This window comes from Sus scrofa, chromosome 2 (genome assembly GCF_000003025.6).
Source record: "Sus scrofa isolate TJ Tabasco breed Duroc chromosome 2, Sscrofa11.1, whole genome shotgun sequence".
Taxonomy (NCBI): domain Eukaryota; kingdom Metazoa; phylum Chordata; class Mammalia; order Artiodactyla; family Suidae; genus Sus; species Sus scrofa.
Genome location: NC_010444.4, coordinates 116,138,538 through 116,160,543, shown reverse-complemented (window position 1 = coordinate 116,160,543; position 22,006 = coordinate 116,138,538). Strand labels below are relative to the sequence as shown.

At 37.7% G+C, this 22,006-nt stretch overlaps 1 protein-coding gene across 8 annotated transcripts in view; it reads right to left on the bottom strand.

Annotated features, from left to right (window-relative positions):
- Positions 1-22,006, bottom strand: part of CAMK4 (calcium/calmodulin dependent protein kinase IV) — a 324,433-nt gene that overhangs the window by 74,292 nt on the left and 228,135 nt on the right. For all 8 annotated transcript variants that reach the window (XM_021084617.1, XM_021084620.1, XM_021084616.1 and 5 more), the window contains one exon: positions 12,864-12,936. In XM_021084617.1, the coding sequence (XP_020940276.1) occupies positions 12,864-12,936 (73 nt within the window). The remainder of the gene's footprint in view (positions 1-12,863; positions 12,937-22,006) is intronic.

Below are 22,006 nucleotides of genomic sequence, written 5' to 3'. Positions count from 1 at the left end.
GTATAAAGGGGCCTTAAGTTACACTTAGAAAAGACTGAAAGACAAGTGCGACACTGGAATGAGCAAAGGGTGTTCTTGTCTTCTCTTAGGTCAAGAAAACATTTTGAAATCCCTGGTGATTGCTGAATTTTTTCTTTAAACTAGGCAAAAAAGTTAACAATGTCTAATACTGCATATATTACAATGGTGTTTCCATTTCTTTAGAACTCTGGATGGTGATGATTCTCTGGAATTTACAAAGTAAAGAGAGAAGAAAGAAGGAAGGAGGAAAGGAGAGAGGTTGAACATAAGAGAGATGGGAAGGGAGAGAGGGAAAGAGAGAGACAGGGAGACATAAAGAGATGGGGGGGGCGCGGAGAGAACAGAGAGATTAATGGGACGGTTTCACTTAGACACTTTGGAAACCGTGAAAGTATTTTTTCCTGTTGTAGTTACAGTATCTGGACCTCCTATTGGCAGTCAGTGTATTGAGGCTAGTGCTATGGACTGAATGTTTGTGTCCCCCCAGAATCCATATGTTAAAACCCTAATTCCCACTGTGATGGTATTTAGAGGTGAAACCTTTTGAGGGAATTAGATTTAGATGAGGTCTTAGATGAGGGCAAAGCCCCTGTAATGAGATTAGTGCCCTTATAAGAAGACAAAGTGACCAGAGCTTGCTCTCTCTCTCTTCCTTGTGAGGACACAGCAAGAAGATGGCAGTCTATAAACAAGGACAGAGCCTCACTAAGAATTTAACCATACTGGCACCCTGTTCTAGGCCTTTTGACCTTCAGAACTGTCAGAAGTAAATGTTTTTTGTTGTTGTTGATGTTTTTGTTTAAGTCACCCAATCTGTGGTATTCAGATTAATACAGCTGGCACAGGTTAATACAGCTAGAGAGGCTAAACATCTACAAAAAATTGCCCTGCCCAAATGAACCTAGTGTTCCTATAGTTTCCATTGAGAAACTCTGAATCTTAGTCAAGTGAGTAAGTTGGATTTTTTTTGTGAGCACTCTTCATTCAGGAGTTACACGCTTGAGATGGAACCAAAGGCAATGACTAAACCAAGAAAACCAAGTTAACCTTCTATGTCCACGAGTGGTGCAATGTACAGACCTAGGTCTATGCCTATTTGTTAATTTGACATCTTCATTGAATTATATTTTTCTCATTTATGAGGCAGGCAAAATACTCTGTAAAAATTTTGCAGAATTTGTTCTTGAATTATTTAATAATATTAAAATCAAAACTCATTGTTCAAGGAATGAAGTTAACAGAGTATTTATTATAATATTGCCTGAAAGCTCTTTTTCTGACCCAGACAGTAAAAAAAAAAAATTCTACCTGACTCTTTCAGGGAATTGTTCATTTTTTCCACACTACTTCTGAAGTAACCATTCCCAAAATAAAAATTTATTTTTCATGGGTCAGAGACATCATAAGCAGAGGATGCACATCAATCCATATAATACAAAATAGGACTTCATTCCCACAAGACAAATAATACTGTAGTTTTGGGGCAGGCAAACTCTTACCTGAGAGCAAGGAAATAAATTTCATGGTCCCAAATCTATGCTCCAATAAATAATCAATGAATGAACAACATAGAAATAGTTAGCTACAGTGTAACCTTAGTTATTCTACTATCCTTGGAGAAAAGCACCCATAAACAAAAAAGGATCACTGTTCACCTTCAGACCACAATACTTTGATATTTCCCATCCAAGCAGTCTTTCTTAAAAGGGGGGTCATCCTCAAAAGAATCTTTCCAGCTGAAGAGTCCTTCCCTCGTGGCCCGTAGGTAGAGGCTGTCACACAAAAACTATATTGACCTCAAGAAGAGACTGTCCTCCTAGAGAGCCCATTGTGGGTGGTAGAATTCTTTGCTCAGCTTTTTCTGAATTTTAGCTTTTCAGAGCATTCAGGTTCAGAGGAACAGTATAGGTAGGTATGCGATACAATGTCACAGGAACAGAAAAGAGGCCAAATTTCAACTTAATCTAAAGTTCATTTAAAATAGAAAAGGTATTGTGGTAATATAATAAGATCCTTGCTCTCATATCTGATATGCACCTGCTTGGAATAAAGATTTTAGATGTAATTAAGACTTATTACCTTATTTAAAACCATATTGCCTTATAACTTGAATCCTCATCTTTTTTCTTTCTCCTTATTCACATTAATTTCTGTAGGTCATCTATAGAGACAGAAACAATACATGCCTTTTCTGACCTCATAAGGACACTGCGGGTAGTTCTCTATTATTACATTTTGTTTCCTTTTTTAATGCTTTTCTTTTACATTTGCCACCATTAACTAGAAACTTTTTTTTTTTTTTACCCTTTGAGGTTATCCAATTTTCCTGCTCCAAAGTCAGGGATTCTGTGAATCTCATTCCTTGAGCAACTGAAAACCTGACTAAACAGCTGCGCATGAACTTCTGGAGACTGTAATGCAAGGATGGCAAATAAGAATCAGGTCACACCTACTCAGAAAGGTTATGTCCATGACACTTCATGGGGCTTCTGCAATAGTGAAAACATTCATCTCAATCCTGAGGTGTTTCTTTTCAAGAAAGATAACTCAGATGTTGTTTTTCAATCCTCTTTTTCTTGTTAAATTCTTCCAGGCAGGGACTGTGCCTCATGTATGCTTCCTGCAGCTCTCCTCAGGACCTACAGTGCATGCTATGTGTAGGAACATGGTCATCCTGGGCTAGAGGCTTTGGTTCGTCTCTTGAAACATTTGCTTTTTGCTGTTGTTTTATTTATCACTTATTCTTGGCTAGAGGAGAGGCAAAAGCGGAGTATAAAAAGAAAAAAAGGTAGACTGGAAAAGGAATCAAAGAAAAAGGTCCTTAGAGGGATTGTGCAACTGGATGGAAAAGAATGGAGTAAAGCCTCAGAGAGCAAGTGGGCAGAGATGTGAGAAGAGAATGCAGTGTAATGAAAATAAAGGTGGGAAAAGAATTTTTTTTATTTTGTTTTTAGGGCAGCAACTGCAGCATATGGAGGTTCCCAGACTAGGGGCTGAAGTGGAGCTACATCTGCTGGCCTACACCACAGCCATAGCAACACAGGATCTGAGCCGAGACTGTGATCTACACCACAGCTCATGACAACAGCAGATTCTTAACCCACTGGGTGAGGCCAGGGATTGATCCGGAAACCTCATGCTTCCTAGCTGGATTCGTTTCTGCTGCACCATGACAGGAACTCCTTTTTTAAAAAAATTAGTTTTTTTTATTTAATGATTTTAATTTTTTCCATTATTGCTGGTTTACAATGTTCTATCAATTTTCTACTGTACAGCAAGATGACCCAGTCACACATACACACATGCATTCTTTTTTCTCACATTATCATGCTCCATCACAAGTGACTAGACATAGTTCTCAGCACCATACAGCAGGATCTCATTGCTTATACATTCCAAAGGAAATAGTTTGCATCTATGAACCCCAAATTCCAAGTCCACCCCACTCCCTCCTCCTCCCCCTTGGCAACCACAAGTCTGTTCTCCAAGTCTATGATTTTCTTTTCTGTGGAAAGGTTCATTTGTGCCATATATGAGATTCCAGATGTAAGTGACATCATATGGTATTTGTCTTTATCTTTCTGACTTCACTTAGTATGAGCGTCTCTAGTTCCATCCATGTTGTTGCAAATGGCATTACTTTGTTCTTTTTCATGGCTGGGTAATATTCCATTGGGTATATATACCACCTCTTCTTAATCCAATCATCTGTCGATGGACATTTAGGTTGTTTCCAAGTCTTGGCCATTGTGAACGGTGTTGCAATGAACATATGGGTGCATGTTATCTTTTTCAAGGAAAGTTTTGTCCAGATATATGCCCAATAGTGGAATTGCCAGGTCCTATGGTAGTTCTATGTATAGTTTTCTAAGGTATCTCCATAGTATTTTCCATAGTGGTTATACCACTTGACATTTCCACCAACAATGAGGGAGGGTTCCCTTTTCTCCATACCCCCTCCAGCATTTGTTATTTGTGGACTTATTAATGATGGCCATTCTGACTAGTACCTCATACTAGTTTTGATTTGCACTTCTCTAATAATCAGGGATGTTGAGCATTTTTTCATGTGCTTGTTGGCCATCTGCATATCTTCTCTGGAGAAATGTCTAATCAGGTCTTTTGCCCATTTTTCAATTGGGTTGTTGGCTTTTTTGCTGTTGAGTTGTATAAGTTGCTTGTATATTTTAGAGATTAAGTCCTTGTCAGTTGCATCATTTGAAACTATTTTCTTCCATTATATAAATTGTCTTTTGGTGTTTTTTTATGGTTTTCTTCGCTGTGCAAAAGCTTGTTAGTTTGATTAGGTCCCATTTGTTTATTTTTGCTTTTGTTTATGTTGCCTTGGGAGACTGACCAGAAAAAACATTTGTAAGGTTGATGTCAGAGAATGTTTTGCCTATGTTCTCTTCTAGGAGTCTGATGGTGTCTTGTCTTACATTTAAGTCTTTAAGCCATTTTGAGTTTATTTTTGTGCATGCTATGAGGGTGTGTTCCAGTTTCACTGATTTACATGTGGCTGTCCAGTTTTCCCAGCACCACCTACTGAAAAGACTGTCTTTTCCCCATTTTATGTTCTTGCCTCCTTTGTCAAAGATTAACTGACCATAGGAATCCGGGTTTATTGGTGGGTTCCCTGTTCTGTTCCATTGGTCTGTATGTCTGTTTTGGTACCAGGACCACACTGTCTTGATGACTGTGGCTTTGTAATAGTGCCTGAAGTCTGGGAGAGTTATGCTTCCTGCTTGGTTTTTGTCTCTTAAGATTGCTTTGGCAATTCTGGGCCCATATAAATTTTTGGATTGTTTGTTCTAGTTCTTTAAAAAAACATCATGGGTGATTCAATAGGGATTGCACTGAATCTGTAGATTGCTTTGTATAGTATGGCCATTTTTACAATATTAATTTTTCCAATCCAGGAGCATGGAATACCTTTCCATTTCTTTCAATCTTCTTTAATTTCCTTGACTAATGTTCTTCTATTCTTTTTATAAATCAAAATACTGGGACATTAACAGAACTGTTTGTTATTTCTTCTCTGGTGACTGTAATCTCTCAGTTTAGTGAGAATACGTAACTAGTTTAAATTTTTATTAGTAAAATTATCATTGTAGTGTTTCATTGTCTTGAACTTCGCATTAAAATCCATCCTCCAGAGATCAATGTTCAAAATGAAAGTAACAACCGTCAAAATTTCTTCAGGGAAAAAAAAAAGTAAATACCATAGGAACCAACAAACTTAAACAACAAAACTGCCACATTTTCTGTTCTTGTTTCTTATTGCTTAATTAAGTCCTCAAAAGAATCATTTTATTAACACTAAGTGGATTCAAGCAGGACAAATATTCACAAAAACAAAGAACAAGTGTCAGAAGCAAACTTATTGTTAATAACCTCAAACCTCATTCCCCTTCGAGTCATACTTAATCCTGATTTATCAGTGTGTGGGTGTTACATTCAATGAAATTAAATTTTAATTAATTAATTTATTTTTAATTTTTTAATTAAAAAAAATTTTTAGGGCCACGCCCATGGCATATGGACGTTCCCAGGCTAGAGGTCTAGTCAGAGCTACAGCTGCTGGCTTACGCCATAGCCATAGCAATGTAGGATCCGAGCCGTGTCTGCCACCTACTCCACAGCTCACGGCAACACCAGATCCTTAACCCACTGAGTGAGGCCGGGGATCGAACCCTCAACCTCACGGTTCCTAGTCAGATTTGTTTCCACTGTGCCACGACGGGGACTCCATAATTAAATTTTTAGAAATGTGCAGGACCAGAATCTTTTTTATCTTGGAGTATGCCCTTTAGGCTATGTTTAGAAGGATAGAAAATTACACAACTTGCTCTGAACACAGAACCATCATTAACATATACTCAAAATTTATTCAAGAAGTTCGGTATCTTATTGCTTCAAGTAACAAGATATACAATTTAAAGTGGCAGAAATATTGAGAAACTTATTGTCCTCTATGAAATACCAAGAGGGGAATTTCAATGGTGTCTACTTTTTTCTCTGACTTCTTCAATATAGTTATGTTTCTCTTCATAATTACCAGACAGCAAAAGCAGTTCTTCGCATCATATACAAACCCCAAATATGACAGTGAAAAGAGAAATGACCTTTCCTTCCAGGGTCTTCCTTTCATTAAAGGGAAACTTCTCCAATAACTCATAAGTAGATTGCCCATCAGAACTCCTGGGTGAGGATCAGGTCACCCTCCCTGTCTATCTGCAAGGGAGGGTGGTGTGAATGAAAAATGTTGCCTGCTGTAAGGTAAACAAAGGATGTTGCAACTGTCAAGCCACTAAAGGCATGCTCAATGGTGAGCCCCAAGGGAACTTGGGATGGAGACAAAGAGACCCCCTGCCAAGCCCTCAGCCAATTGCAGCCACTCCCAACTGTGTACCCTAATGGGATTCAGGATGGAGAAAAAAGCAGGATACCAGATAGTTAAGGTGTATATCAAAGGAATGATTTCAGAGATCCCAGACTCTTGCATCTTCCCAAACACAGAAAAGTACTAAATTCACTACTTGAGATATCTTTAGCAGTAATCCTTTAAAGTAGTAATCCTTTAAAGTTTCTGACTTTGGTCTTTGTTGAAAAACTGCTATATATCCTTGTTCCTCCCCTATTTCTTCAGAGCAGTCCCTCAGGCTTAAGTCCTCAGTTTTGTCTACCAAATAAAACATAATTCTCAATTTTTAGGTTGTGCATTTTTTAGCCAACAGTGGGAAAAGAAGTTCTGACCTTTTCTGTCTTTATAAAAGTAGATAGGTTCTGTCAACGTAAGCAGCTTTTGGCAGGAAAGAGCTCTCTGCCGGAGGCTCCTTTGTCTTGTTAGTAACCTTAAACCAGGTAGCCCCATGTCCTTCTTATCTCCAGCCCTAGCACATCTTTCAAATCTTTTGATTGCATAATACCTTGCCTAAATTGTTGGTTCTTTCCATAGATCCAAGAAGTAGAAATGAATAATGGGTAATTAACAGATGACCAGATCTCTTCCCTAGCTTCCCCTTCAGTAAACTCTAGAATTGTGTAAACAAGATAGCACCTAAAGAAAAATCACAAGTTGACCACCCTGCATACAGTAGGGAATGACTAGACTCTGACCCTTTATCTCAATGATTAACTGAGATTACTTCCATTTTTCCCTTTAAAAACATCCATGGCTGAGCAGTATCTTTGGAGGTGGTTTTCAGGGGACACAAAGTCCACCATCTCCCCAGACTGTCAGTATTCTGACTAAAAGCAATTTTCCTCTCTATCAACACTGTATCTTTCAAGTATGGATTTTTGAGTGGCAAGCAGTGGACCTGATTTGGTAACATCAAGGAATAAGAGGTCAGGCAGAAGAAGGTTTAAACACGTCATATAATGCAAAGCTGAATAACATATATATTTCCTGTTAAACCTATAAATGTTATCAAGTATAGAAAATGTAGACAGTATTTTTTTTAACTCTGCTGCACTTGTTTTGATTTCACTGACTTCTAGAATCATTTCATGCACATTAGTAAAGACTATGAAGAGTTTAAAAGAGTCTATGAATAGAAACAAAACTATGAGAATTTGTTTTCAAAGAAATTCCAGTACCATTCATTAAGCTATTGTCTCAGTTTTTTTAGAGCCACACCCTAAAAAAGTTCCCAGTCTAGGAAATGAATCAGAGCTACAGCTGTCAGCTTACACCATAGCCATAGGATCGAGGGATCTGAGCTGCATCTACAACCTACACCACAGCTCACAACACTGGATCTCCAACCCACTGAGCGAGGCCAGGGATTGAACCTGCATTCTCATGTATACCAGTTGTATACTCAGTTACCACTGAGCCACAACAGGAACGCCTGTCTTTTAGCTTTAAATCGACGCTTTGATAGTCTACTTTGTGAAGATGGGACTTGAGTTATAAGTCATTCTTTCCCTTCTTCTGCTAGCCTCCTGATTGGTTCTGCTCCTAGAGGACATTAGGGAGACAGTGGGTGGCTTTAAGAGGATGAATGAACTTGCTCCCTTTCTGAGACTGTTTTTCTGTTTATTCTTCCCATGCACCCTATCAATACTTTTTAACTCTGCAATAATGGCAGATCATTCTGACAGCAGCCTCTAATTCCATTTTGCAGTTTTTCCAGTGATCACAGCACCAACCAATCCCAGGGTCCCTCTTCAGAGACACCAGCACTATCTGGCTAGAACACCATTCTCAAAGGTCTGTGTGCCAGCTTCAGAGGCAACTCTTCTGAGCTCAGAAGTGAGATACCAGCCAGGCCAAGCATTAAGCCTTCACGCAGGTCTATAGAGCACCTCCTTTACATGTCTAAATTCTAATCATCTCAACCTCTTTATTTGGTTTCTCCAGTCCAAGAGGAGGCCGTTCCCTGAAGTTGCTACCTCTGTAATACCTTAGCTTAGTGTTCCCCTTTTGCTTTCCCAGTTATTTAATATCTAGTCATCAATTCTTCACTGACTGCTTCTCTAATGGGCTGAATCTGTTCTTCTTAAGGGGAGATTATAGGTTTTTAAAAACGTACCAAAACAAGCTTCTACTGTCTCATCTTTCTATGCATCCTTATAATCATGTCTATTTCCTGTTATTCTTCTATGTTCAAATGCCATATTGGCTTCCATAACTTTAAAGGGTTAGATGCTTTTGTTTGCAACTCTTCACGCCCATCGCTATAATATTTAAAACAATCCAAATGAAAAAATCTATGTGCTGGGATAGCAGACATATTTAATATTTCTTAAATCTCTTCCTTTTATTTTAATAAATTCAGTGTATACTATATAGATCAAGTTATTCCAGGCTCCAAGTTCATGGCTTTGCAATTAAGACATGCTCAAGAGAAATGTGGCTAGCAAAAGAAGGAAGGCAGCATCAGGGGTGGAAAAAAGAGGAGAGTGATTTTGCTGAAAATAAAGGAACAGTGAGATATCACTGGTGACAAGGAAAGAGATGGTGGTAACAGTGAGCTCCCAGAGAAGGTGAAATATTATCTCCTGGTCATCTCTATAAGTAAATGGAAAAGGAGGGCTTTAACGTGTGGCATCATGCTTTATGACAGATGATGCAATGACCCTTCCCAAATGTCCATATGACTAGGTTATTTAGCTTGGACCTACCTAGAATTCATTTCAAGAAGATGGACTACTCAGGAAGGCTTAAGGATCTGCACCTAAAGAGTAACTGAATGAATCCAAACGCAAAGGCAGAAACATTTTTCACATTCACTTTAAAAGCTTTAAAAAATGCTATTTAAAGCTAAAACACAGAAGCCAAGATTACACTCAGACAAATACTCTGAAATATTTAGGGCAAGAATTGGGATGGAGTGGGGAGGAAGGGAAGGATCGTAATATTTGTTGCCTAAGGGGTATAATTATGCCTGCAACATATTTCCCAAGAACTTTTTAATCTTTTTAAAGTTTTCTACCTCTGTGCTTTCAAAAGCCAGCCTAGATACATTCTTAAAAGTGTGTGTGGGAGTTTCCATTGTGACACAGTGGAAACGAAGCCAACTAGTGTCCATGAGGATGCAGGTTTGATCCCTGGCCTCGCTCAGTGGGTCCGAGATCTGGCATGGTGCAGGTCACAGATGCAGCTCAGATCTCCCGTTGCTGTGGCTGTGGTGTAGGCTGGCAGCTATAGCTCCGATTTGACCCCCTAGCTTGGGAACTTCCATATGCCATGGCTGTGGCCCTTAAAAAAAGCGAAAAAAAAAAAAAAAAGAGGTGTGGGATCCAGAGGAAATGTGAGATATATCACTGATTACTTTGAATTCCCAAATGTCCTTTTTTTTTCCATCTTTTTGCCATTTCTTGGGCTGCTCCCGCGGCACATGGAAGTTCCCAGGCTAGGGGTCTAATTGGAGCTGAAGCCGCTGGCCTATACCACAGCTCACAGCAACGCCAGATCGTTAACCCACTGAGCAAGGCCAGGGATCGAACCCACAACCTCATGGTTCCTAGTCGGATTCGTTAACCACTGCGCCACGACGGGAACTCCTAAATGTCCTATTTTTTATAGCTACCTATAGCTATGTAGTTGGAAATAAACTGTTTCATAAATGTCAGCTACTTCTCACAAGCTTTAAATTGTTTGCTTTGTACCTGTGAAACACTGAGAGAAATTATTTTTTTTTCTTTAAGTTAAGCCTTAGTTCAAACAATCAGAGAAAATTTGCTTTTTATAAAACATTCTTTCAAAGAACGTTTAACTTGAATATGGTAACCTACTTCTTCAACTGGAGCTTTGTGGAGCTTTGTGAGTAGGTAAAATAACAAAGTTCTTGTTTTAAATTTAGGACTAGCAGTGGTCTAATCAATTCATCTTTGTAGGCCTGGAATAAAGTTCTAAGAACTCTTGTCCCTCAATTCTTTGTGGGGCACCTCCAGCAGTAGCATCTCCATTGGCGGCCCTTGATTCCTTAATTGACGTAATTCCAAAAGGTGGAAGATTCTGATGCTGAAAACATCCATTTCTCATTTACTGAATGACAATAAATTTTTCCAGTCAGCTACCTGAACTATTACCAAATTGGATGCCCACTGTGATAAGCAAAAGACTCAAGAGCTGACTTAAGTACATGGAAGCAACCAGAAAAAACATACTGAAGGAAGTGAGTTTTGAATGAAAGGAAAATAATTAAACGATAGTAAGGGAACATAAAAGAATCTCACGAATGGAAGCAAATTACATAGCTTTGTTGCAGAGGAATTGAATAGAAAAATGATAATAATAATGTTTTAGTAATGTGGTATCATGTAGAAAGACAAAATATAGAATAGTGTTATTTATAACTATTTTGATAAATTTTCATTTATTTATTCAGTAAATATTTATTGAGCAGCCACTATTGTCATTTTCTTTTTATTATACTACTTAGCTGTAGAGTAGATCTGTATAAATAGATTTATAACGGGTAATACATCTTTAAATAAATACACTGACTCTGGAGTTGTTTATTTTCTTTTCCCTCTTTTTTGAACAGTACTCTGATTTCCATACCTTCTCTCACTTAGTCTTTTCCACAACCCTGCTACATTGAATGTTCTGCCTTTTTTACATGAAGAAACTGAGGCTCAGAGGTGTTTAGAAATAGACCCAAACTCGCACATCTAGAAACAAAACCTAGCTCTGTTTGGCTCCCAAAGTACTCTTAACTGCTATACCAGTAGGTTTAACTGAACAGATACTCTATGATATATAATAATGAGACATGAAGTTTTAAAATGAGTATTAAGAAGTGCATAAGACTGCCACTCTTGAACTCAAAAGTGACAAAATGAAAACAGTGATTGCAAAAGAGGTTGCGGGCATGTTTGGCGATAGGAATTGGAAGCCACTAAAAGATTTTTTGTTTTATTATTATTATTATTATTTCTAATCATGCCAGAAACAATCATAGCATGACATAGGGGCAGGATGATGTTCATGGACACTTGCAGATTGAATTGAATTTGGGAAGGTGGATGTGAGGAGAGATAGTAACAGAAAAGTTAAAAACCATCCCCAGGTTGGCAAGTTTAGGAACCCAGGATGATAGATACATTGTACCTGATGAAAAATCTGGACTGGAGTGGTTATTTTAGGGTAGTGAGAAGATGAATATTAGATTCAAAATTCATATAATCAGGAACTGCATTGTGTATTTAGAGTAAAATTCCATGACATCTTCTCTAGCTTTTCTCTATCCCCCAAACTTTTTTATCTCCCACCACAGCAAAAAGACTACGACACTTTTATAGGCAAGAATAATTTGGAAAGCCTGGGCTATAAAGTCAATTGATAGCTCAATAACAGATTTGGTTGGATCATAAGTTTTTTTATTTCTGGCAGCCATGTGCAAAGACTGTGGAGACTGGTTTTTCTCCCACCACAGTTGGTACATAAGCTGGTTAGGTGTTGGCAGTCCTTCATCCTCTCCTTCCTCCTTCCCTCCTTCCTGTTTTGGTTGTAGGTAAAATTCATAGGACATGTACTTGTGTCATTAAGCTTCTCAAGATATTGAATAATGATTTTAGTTACATAACTGACTCTGATTAATATAATATACCATAGTTCTGGGTATATTTTATAGGTTTGTCTTTTTAACTAATCTTGATAAATAGCTCCCTTTGGGCCCTATCCTGTTTGTCCCAAGAATAATTTGTTCTGGCTTTACAGTCAATAGATGAATCACTGAAGTGTCCCAGGACATAACAGACACTACTAAATAAACGAGAAGGTTTTCACCAGTGCATTCAGTTTTATCTAGGCAAATATTTTCTTATTAATTTGATACAAACAATTTCTTCAAAGTAATATATTTTTGGTAGATGTGTGCACATGTTTCCATCATTAACTTATAAAACTTTATTCCAGTTTAAAATGTTAATGTATTTCTCTCTTTAAAAAAATAAAATTGTCAGACTTTTTTTCCTCAGGATTCATTCATTTCTCCCCTTGAAAGAAAAACAATAATCTCTACGCTCTAAGGTCTATATTTATCTCACTGAATCTTTTTCCTCTTCCCTAACCAAACAACAAAAACAATACAGAGACAAACTCAAGAAATGGAAAGAACAACTACAGACTCCAAAGTCTGATCTGTTTATAATAATAGAATTTGAATGATTTTTACAAATTTATGGCATTACATATGGGGACTGCATCTTTCAGAGTTTGAGTAATCAATAGAAAACATAAATTTATTCAACATTTTCTAATAAATATTTCATATTATTTTTCTGTAAATATTATGGCTTGTCATTGACATACACTTCTTAAGTGATCATTCTGTAAAAGGAAGGGATTATCGAGAATGACATTATTGCTGTCACTTCATACTTACAGCAACTGCCTCCAGGATTTGTTTGACGGCATCTGCAGCATCTCGTTCACTATAATATCCCTTTTCCACAATCCTAAAAAGAAACCATGAAATGCTTCTCAGATATATCCATTCAGTTGAGTAGATATTAAAGTTAAATAAATTAATGTTAAAGAAGGTTTATTTAAACAAATGCAACAAGCCACCGTAATAGTAGGGGAACAATTTCCATAAGTTGGCGTTCTAGAAATTTTTTATTTAGGAAAATGAAAAACATTTATTTTGCCTAGGCCTGAACTATCTATCCTATTGAGGACAAAAAAAATTCTTTTTTTGTCTTTTATGGCCACATCTGAGGCACATGTAAGTTCCCAGGATAGGGGTCCAATCGGAGCTGTAGCTGGTGGCCTATGCCACAGTCACAGCAACGCCAGATCCGAGCTGCGTCTATGACCTACACCACAGCTCAAGGCAACACTGGATCCTTAATCCACTGAGTGAGGCCAGGGATCGTACCTGCATCCTCATGGATGCTAGTCAGATTTGTTTCTGCTGGGCCACAACAGGAACACCCCCACAAAAAAATCTTTTTAAACTTTGTATTGCAAATTGTTTTAAACGTATACCAAGTAGACAATATACCATGAACTCTCCCATTTAATTGTCACACTTCTTCAGCAATTATTAATTCCTGGCCAGTGATGTTTGATCTATCCAATTAATAACTTCTCCTCTTCCTATATTATTTTGAAGCAAATATCTAACATCATATAATTTTGTAACCAAGCAGGACCCTATGGGGCCTTCCCACAACAGACACCCTTGTGTCCTCCACCTGTTTCTTCTCCATAGAAAACATTTAGCCTCCTAGGCCTTCCTCAGTTTCAAAGATTAAATTTAATCAAAGAAGTGAGAGAACACAGAAACAAAGGAACACTGTTAAGCAAGACAAAATAATAACAGTTTAGCCATTACACAAAGTCAAGGACTTTTATGGAGTTCCCATCTTGGCGCAGTGGTTAACGAATCCGACTAGGAACCATGAGGTTGTGGGTTCGATCCCCACCCTTGCTCAGTGGGTTAAAGACCCGGCGTTGCCATGAGCTGTGGTGTAGGTCGCAGACGCGGCTCGGATCCCGAGTTGCTGTGGCTGTGGTGTAGGCTGGTGGCTACAGCTCCGATTCGACCCCTAGCCTGGGAACCTCTGTGTGCTGTGGGTGCAGCCCTAGAAAAGGCAAAAAAAAAAAAAAAAAAAGTCAGGACTTTTAGTTCCTCCTCAAGGGGCATAGATAATATTCTGAGCCATGTCCTTTGAGCTGTTTTGCAGACATTGAAACCTCCACCAGGTGAAAGAAATTAACTGTATGCTGTTCACAAGCACGTAGACCCCAGACTGATTAGAACCAGAAGGTTGATGATGTTGACTCCTGATTACCTCAAACCAATCAGAAGAATGTCTGTGAGCTGATCACATTCCCCACAACCCTTCTCCTTCACTCTATCTTTAAAGACTTTTCCCTGAAAGTTTTTGGGGAATTCGGGCCTTTTAAATACTAGCTACCTGAACTCTTTGCTTAGTGCTCTGCAATAATGCTGCTGATTTCCTTAATCACAACCCAGGGTTAGCAGATTGGCTCCACTGCTTGAGAGCAAGTGGACCCAAGTTAGGTTCAGTAACAATTTCATTCATAGATATTTAAGGAGGTATCTCTGAAAGATAAAAAAAACCTTTTAAAAATCGTAACTCCAATGCCATCATCATATCTATAAATTACAATAATTCCTTAATATTATAAAATATGCAGTGTTTCAAATGTCTAATTGTCTTGGACATGTTAAAATTTGTTTGTTTGAATCAGTATCCATGCAATGGATTCGTTGATGTCTCTTATTCTCTTTTAACTTGTTACTCTTCTCTCTCAATCACCCGCTCTCTCTTTTGCTTTTCTTTTCCAAATAAAGGACTTGCTCTTTTTACATATATCAAATTAACGTCTTTCTTTTTAAAAAATTTTTCCTGAATTAGAATGTTTCATATACATTTTCTTCCATTGCTTTGGTTTTCTTCTTTGGAGTATGCAATTATACACATATAAGAGTTTTCTATTTTATGGACCCAAATAGATTGTGAGGATGGGGTAATGCTATTCAGTCAATATTTCTGTTTAATGTGAGCCAAGAACTTGCTGGATTTAATAAAGAATAAGATTTGGGTACTGCCCCAGATGAGACCAGAGGAATTACTAATAAAAACACCATTATATATGTAACATGTATTATAATAAGGTCTGTATATCCAAGAAATTTATTAACTCTGTTGTCAGAAACATCTCTAGAGCAGATGTGGGGCAGGAACACAAATGCAGGTGCCTTCCCTACCTTATTTCACATGAACTCTGCACACCATAGCTTGGTCCTACCATCAGAACTCAAGTGCTTCTCTTTCAAGCTCCTTCTGCTAAAGGAACTTTGTTCTCAGTTGATTTGTTCATCAGTGTATCACAGGAGAGGTTTCTGGACTTAGACATTCAATTTTAAATACTTTATAATGTGAGCTACCAGCTAGGCCAACCATGACTGACTGGGAAGAGCAATAGCAGGGAATTTCTCAAGTTGCAAATGCAGGTTTATAACTTAGAGTTCAGACTGTAAGTGAAGATACTGGTGACCAAGAAAAGGAAAGTGAAATACTGCAAGCTTTTCCTCTTCATTTAGGTAGCATGACTATAGTAGATGTGTTTGGTCAATGTCTTCTGATGGGTATTGTGGCAAAATTCTTAGCCTTCTCACTAGACTGCTGCTTTGATCACTCGGGGAGCCTCACTCATAGTATGTGGTCAATAAATGTTTGTGGAATCAATACTAGTTGCTAAGTGAATGGATGTAAGAAAAATTTTAGACTGTGGTCACTTGGACAACTCCTCTGTCTATGTTTCTTATCATGGGGAACAAAAGTACTAGACTGGGAAGTGATGCCCACTCATGGCAGGCACATTGGCCATGGATGCAGAGGGAGAACAGCCATATACATGATTCTCAAAGCAAAATGCAACAGGTGGAAACTGCTGTTCTGAGGAATAAACTTGAGTTGCATGGTTTCTAGATGTTATTGTAATAACATGGATTTTTTTATAATTTGAACAAAATCAAAGTGATTCAATTCAGCAAAATATTTATTTCATGAGGCAATAAAGAGCAATTCCTACAAAAAATTTAGCTGGAATTTTAAAAAATGCCAATGAAATTGAACAATGTACATACAGTCGAGAGTTTACAGTTTTATACAAAATGTACTAGTGACCTCAATTTTTAGAAGCAACAAAATATTCAATTACTGTAGGAGTTTTATAGATGTAAAAATAGGAAGAAAATTTTAGTGGATATTTTTATCTGTTATATTTAAACATACTTATTGCCATATTTACCTTCAGAGTTAGTAATTTCTTCTTTATGCTTTGTGAAACAATGGGAAGATAGTTATTGCTACCAGTATCTTAAGATCATTTTTGAAAGTCTAGGGCCATATAGTTTGCAGCTATGCTACACAATTTCCTGTTGTTCCACTGTAAGCTGTGCTAAAAATAAAATCTCTCCTAGGATTTTAATCATAGCACCAGCCCCAAAGGCTGCCCTGGGGTCCCAGTTCCTACAGGTCTCACAGTCACTGAAAGGCCTAACTACTTCTGGAGACTTGGGAAGGAAGCACAATGGGGTATGTTTCCCTTGGCTCCCAGGCTGTGAATCTCTGGTCTCCACAGGCCTTCTTACTCCAAGACTGTGCCTTTTACTTCCACTCTTTGCTGTGTCGGCCCACATGCACTTCTTCTCCCCAGTTGGGACTGTTTTTCCTCTCATCATTTTAAAATTGTAGGATGAGAAGACACAGGCAGTGCCTATTTCTTTCCATTGATCTGCTTTGAAATATGACTTTTGTTCATTTGCTTCTGTCACCTTAATTGCTGCAAATTGAATTGAGCTCATCTCCAGCCCAGCAGTCAGTGCAGGCAATGCAGCTGAAAAGCTCTAATTGATCATATCCCGAGGCCCTCAGACTTCCTGGCACAAAGATTAGGAGCCCTACTGCTCATCCTACCAATGGCAGCTTTTTCTTAAATGAAGATGTTATCAGATGACTGTAGGTTTATGTGAGAAAGACAGTGGTCTGGTGAGATTGAGTAACATATAGCATATGGTAAAAGCCCCAAATAATAAGAGTTTCAGGAAGTAAGTCTTAAGGGCTGCTAGTACATCATTATGCTGGTACACACAAAATTATATGTAAACGACCTCTTCTGTACCCTGTGTAAATCCACCACTCCTTTACAAGATTCACTATTTTTCTCTCATATCCTTGATGGCATCTTTATCTGTATTGATGCTTTCTCTAAGAACTCTCCGGAAGAGTATTAAGTTTATACGCTAAAAAAAAAAAAAAAAAAAAAAAAAACACATTTCAAAGGGTATATTACTAGCACCTATGAAATTTGAAAGCTAGGGACAGAGTGAGGGAATTGTAGATCAATGTGGGTGTTGGCCAAGGAGTTGACAGTGTAGGAGAAAGGGGAGGCCAAATGAAATTGGACACCTGGAAATGGGCCTAAGGGATTCCTAGTCCATTTCTCTCATACTATAAAGGAAAAGCCTGGCCCCAAAATGATATACGCATTGCCCAAGAGCACAGAGTTTATTCATTCATTCATCTGACAAGTAGCCAGCACCTGCTTGCTTCCTCTCTAGAACAGCTTCTAAGACGGTCACCAAGATCATCCTATCTAACCCCTGCCAGTGTGCTCTGCCTTGGATGGCACTTTGCCCTTCCCTCAACTCTTCACCTGCCAATTTCCTATTTCCCATCTAAGATTCAGCTCAAAAGGGTCTATTAGCTCTGTGAAGTCATTTCTGACTCAAAAGACCTCCTTAATTTGTGACCAATGTACTGTGTTTATGCCCTAATTATAGCATTTATCTTCCCCACATGAATCCTTCCAGGTAAATTTGTGACCAACCTCCAGCAAATGCAAAGTAGATTATGATATGTTTTTTTGTGTACTACTGATTATTCTTTATTTTTTTTAGTCCCTGTCCCCCTTTATTTTTTATCTTGTGATATTACGATTATCTCTATTAGCTCTAATATAATTTTTTTGAGGTAATGGTAGTATTAAAAGTATATTTGGGTCCATAATAAAGTTTTACTTTCCTTTTTCTAGACCATGAGCTCCTTGAGGGTAAAGACACTGAACTCTGGTTAACATGGTGGTGAAAGAGAATAACGTGGGTGGAAAATCTGGAATGCATATATCCAGACCGACCTTGTGTACATGCTGCTATGAGAATTAAATGAGATCATGTTTAATAAAATGCCCTGCCACTGCCAGGACCCCAAAAGGCACTCAAAAATGACCCTCATTGCAGTGACTAATTATCCTTCCAGAGAATAGGATTTTATAGATCTTCACTTTAGACATTATATTAATGACTATTTTTTGACACTATAGTCTTTGCAAATACAGATGTGTTCTGGGTTTGGTTAACCGGAACACTAATCATGACACAACTCCGTGGAAACTGGAGAAAAGCCCTAAGTTCTAATTCTAAATATGACAATGTCCTGAAAATTCCTTACTTTCACCAAGAGTAAGAGATCTAGGAATGTTGAAGTACAAATGACTATTAAGGCTAGTATACTAGGACTTTGTCAAGTAAACTAATGGGCTCAGTGCATAACCCCTAAACATAACCACTACTTCCCCTGCATACTGATAATTTATTATAGTTTAAAAGAGAGTATTTTCAGTTTTGGAAAAATAAAAAAAATGTATAGTCAGACAGACACGAGTTTCAAGCCTGACTTTATGACTTACTAATTGTTAGAGTTTGTGATCTTGGAAAAGTGTAGATAATAATACTTCAAAAAACACTTGAAGGGTGATTGAGCAGGTTAGATACATATATAGCTTTGCATAGGACCAATCAATGTATCAGGGATTCTCCTTAAACAAAGTAAATAATAGTTTATTCTTTTGAAATGACTTGAAAAGGGCTAACTGCATTTAATAAGAAAGACAGTGAGGCCATATGAGGAGGAAGAGTTGGGCCAGAAGACAGTTGGGTTGTCTATGTGGGGAAAATCATTTACATTGACTCATTCTCAGTTTCCACATCTGTGTAATGGGGACAATGCTTTTCATCCTGCTGCCCCAAAGTGTTGACATGAAAGAGGAAAACTCAGTAGTATCTATGAAAACTTATAAAACCATATGTACTGAATTTTTCTCTCAGTAATAGTGGGTAGACAAGCCTACAGATAAGAACAATAAAAACATGCTAAATAAAATATATTTTAAAGTACATTTGAAGACATCAGAGAGTTACAAAGAAGTGAAGCCTTTAGGAGCCAAGTCCTAGAAGAGAAGAAAAACCTGAAAAGCAAACCTGACATCTGATGCCTATGCCTTCCCTTTAAAGGCATTTACTGATTCGAAATTAGCAGCTGACAGGCCATCATCCGGGGTGGACAGAACAGAAGTTGGCATTTAGGGTCTGTCAAGGAAGGAGAGCCTTGGCAAAATCCCATGGCTTAACTTGGGCCCCTTAAAGAGCAAAACCCTATGAGTAAGAGTTGACAAGAAATAGATTCACCCTCAGGAAGCCCAGCTTTGAATCAGTCCAATGCCTAATTAGATTAAAGTGATCTGCTCCTTACCTTAACTGCCTGCTGGAGCAAAATAAAATCTGCTCTTTTGGAAGGCAACAACATTTAAAGCCCCAAAGTCTAAAATCTTCTATACATAATGTTTGGCATTTGAATAATCCAGCAAGCAGAAATACAAGAAGAAAACAGAAAACAAACCAAAACAAGACAATTAAAAAATTTACAAGATACTCTGATACAGGAGTTAGACAAAAATCAGAAAAAAAAAACTTTAAAAAATTTTAATTAGAAGACCAGAAGGATATTGCTAATAGTTGCCTTAAAATACAATCATTTTCCAGAAAAAAACTTGAATATTTATTATTAAGCAAATAACCTCATACCTTGTCCACCTAAAAAGTTCAATAAATTGATAAGAGTTGTGACTAGACTGAGAAAGATGAAACAGAAAACCTCTGGAGCTTTCTTTTTACATGATATAATTTTGTAGAGACTTTGGAGGGGGGGGATTTTGTTGGACATAAAATATCACTTATTTTATTCCAAAAATTGTAATCAGTTACCCTATTCAATGTATTATTCATATTCTACATGAAACAGCAGATTCCACTTGGATTTACTATGTTTAAATTTTTAGGATCACTGTGGAACATATCTTCTGCTAATAAAATACAACTATTTTGACTATAATGGACTAATATAATTATCTCTCTATTAGTTGCTCCATTAGTTCATTAATTAGATACTATTAGAGTCATCATTAGACTAGGAATAAATTTCTATCATCACAATTAAATAAATTTGGTTGTTGACCTAAGTACAGGAAAGAGACCATAATATGATTTTTAGCTCTCAAGAAAGAAAGCAACACATGGATAATAATTCAGGATATATTTTCAGTTTGATACAGCCTTAGAGATAACTATAGAATTAAGTAACTTAATGGAGAAATCAAATTCATCTTACATATGGCAACAGATAGGTGGACAGCAACACTCAGGGGAAAAAGTCTATCGTCTAAGACCACCAAGAGTTTACAGAGTGGTTGAGTGCTTTACTGGCTGTCTGCCATCCTTTGGCTGTCCCCTGTTAAATCTGAATATTTCATCCATTTATCATTAAATGAAATTTATCAACAGCATCTAGTTTTTCATTTTTATCTATAGCTGAATTAACTCTATACCATCAAAATCAGCTAGATTATAAGATGAGAGAACAAGAATTTTTTCGTGAAAGAAAGGCTAAGGAGAAGGGAAGGAAAAAGACTCATTATTCAAATGCAACAGATTCAAATAATAGAGGTAAGAAGCTATAAATAGTAAGTTCTATTGGTAGATGATAACTGTAGAATTTCTATTCTGCAATTATCTGCAAAGAACAGGAGATTTCTCTCTGGTAGACCATAATTAGCAGAGAAATATCTAAGTCTTCCTTAGGGATACCTCATGGCTCCAAAGCCAGCAGGATCTAACTATAATTTGACTCTATTAATGTACCTACAGAAGGAGTATGTCCATGAATGAGACAGCTAAAGAGGTGTTGAAAAAGGAGCCATTATTGGCAAATTTAGGTAACATTCAAATAAGCTGGTCCAGAGGAGCCTTGACTAAGCATATGGGAACATGATGGTTTTAGGACAAGGCTCTTATAGTGGATTGGAGTGTCTAAGCTTCCTTAGCCACATATCACAGCTTTGGATTTATTCTGAGGTTCAGAGAAGTTAAGCAAACCACTCTGTGGAATTATTTACTCCTTAAGTCAGGATTTAGAACCATGAGTCCAACTGACTATGAACCAAATGCCTCTAGAAGTGTATGTCTAGGCTCCTTCCCTTAGGTGATACATTTATTTGTAAAGAGTGAATATAGTTTAAATGCTACAATTTATAAAATCTGATAATTCACATAACTTGTTCTGAGGAAATTTCAACATATATATGAACAAAATTATATATCTGTTAAAGATACATATGTAGCTCCAGTCAAGGCCATTTTGCTCCTTCCTATCTGAATATCCAAATCCATACTGGGTAACATTAAAAACAGACAAAACTTTTGAAAACCAATATGAATACTTTTGGAGGCTCTTGAAGAGGCAGCAAATATAACTGGGTGGAGTTGGTGGGGAGGGAGGGGTGGCATGCTCTTCTTCCAACACATTCTAAACCTTACCCCTTAAGGTAGTTTTCTCTTCAGAGTCCATTCACTGTAGCAGTGGCTCACTCACTCATTCATGCAGCAAGTATTTATTGAGAATTTACTGTGCTCCAGGCATTCAGGCTTTAGCAGTGGTTCCTTCAATCTCTTTTCTTTCTGTCTGCAGCCTACTTGTCTCTAGGGGTCAAATCAGACCTGCAGCTGCTGGCCTACGCCACAGCCAGAGCAACACCAGATTGGAGCCACATCTGCGATGGCAACACTGGCGCCTTAACCCACTGAGTAGGCAAGGGATCACACCTGTATCCTCATGGATACCAGTCAGATTCATTTCCACTGAGGCACAACAGGAA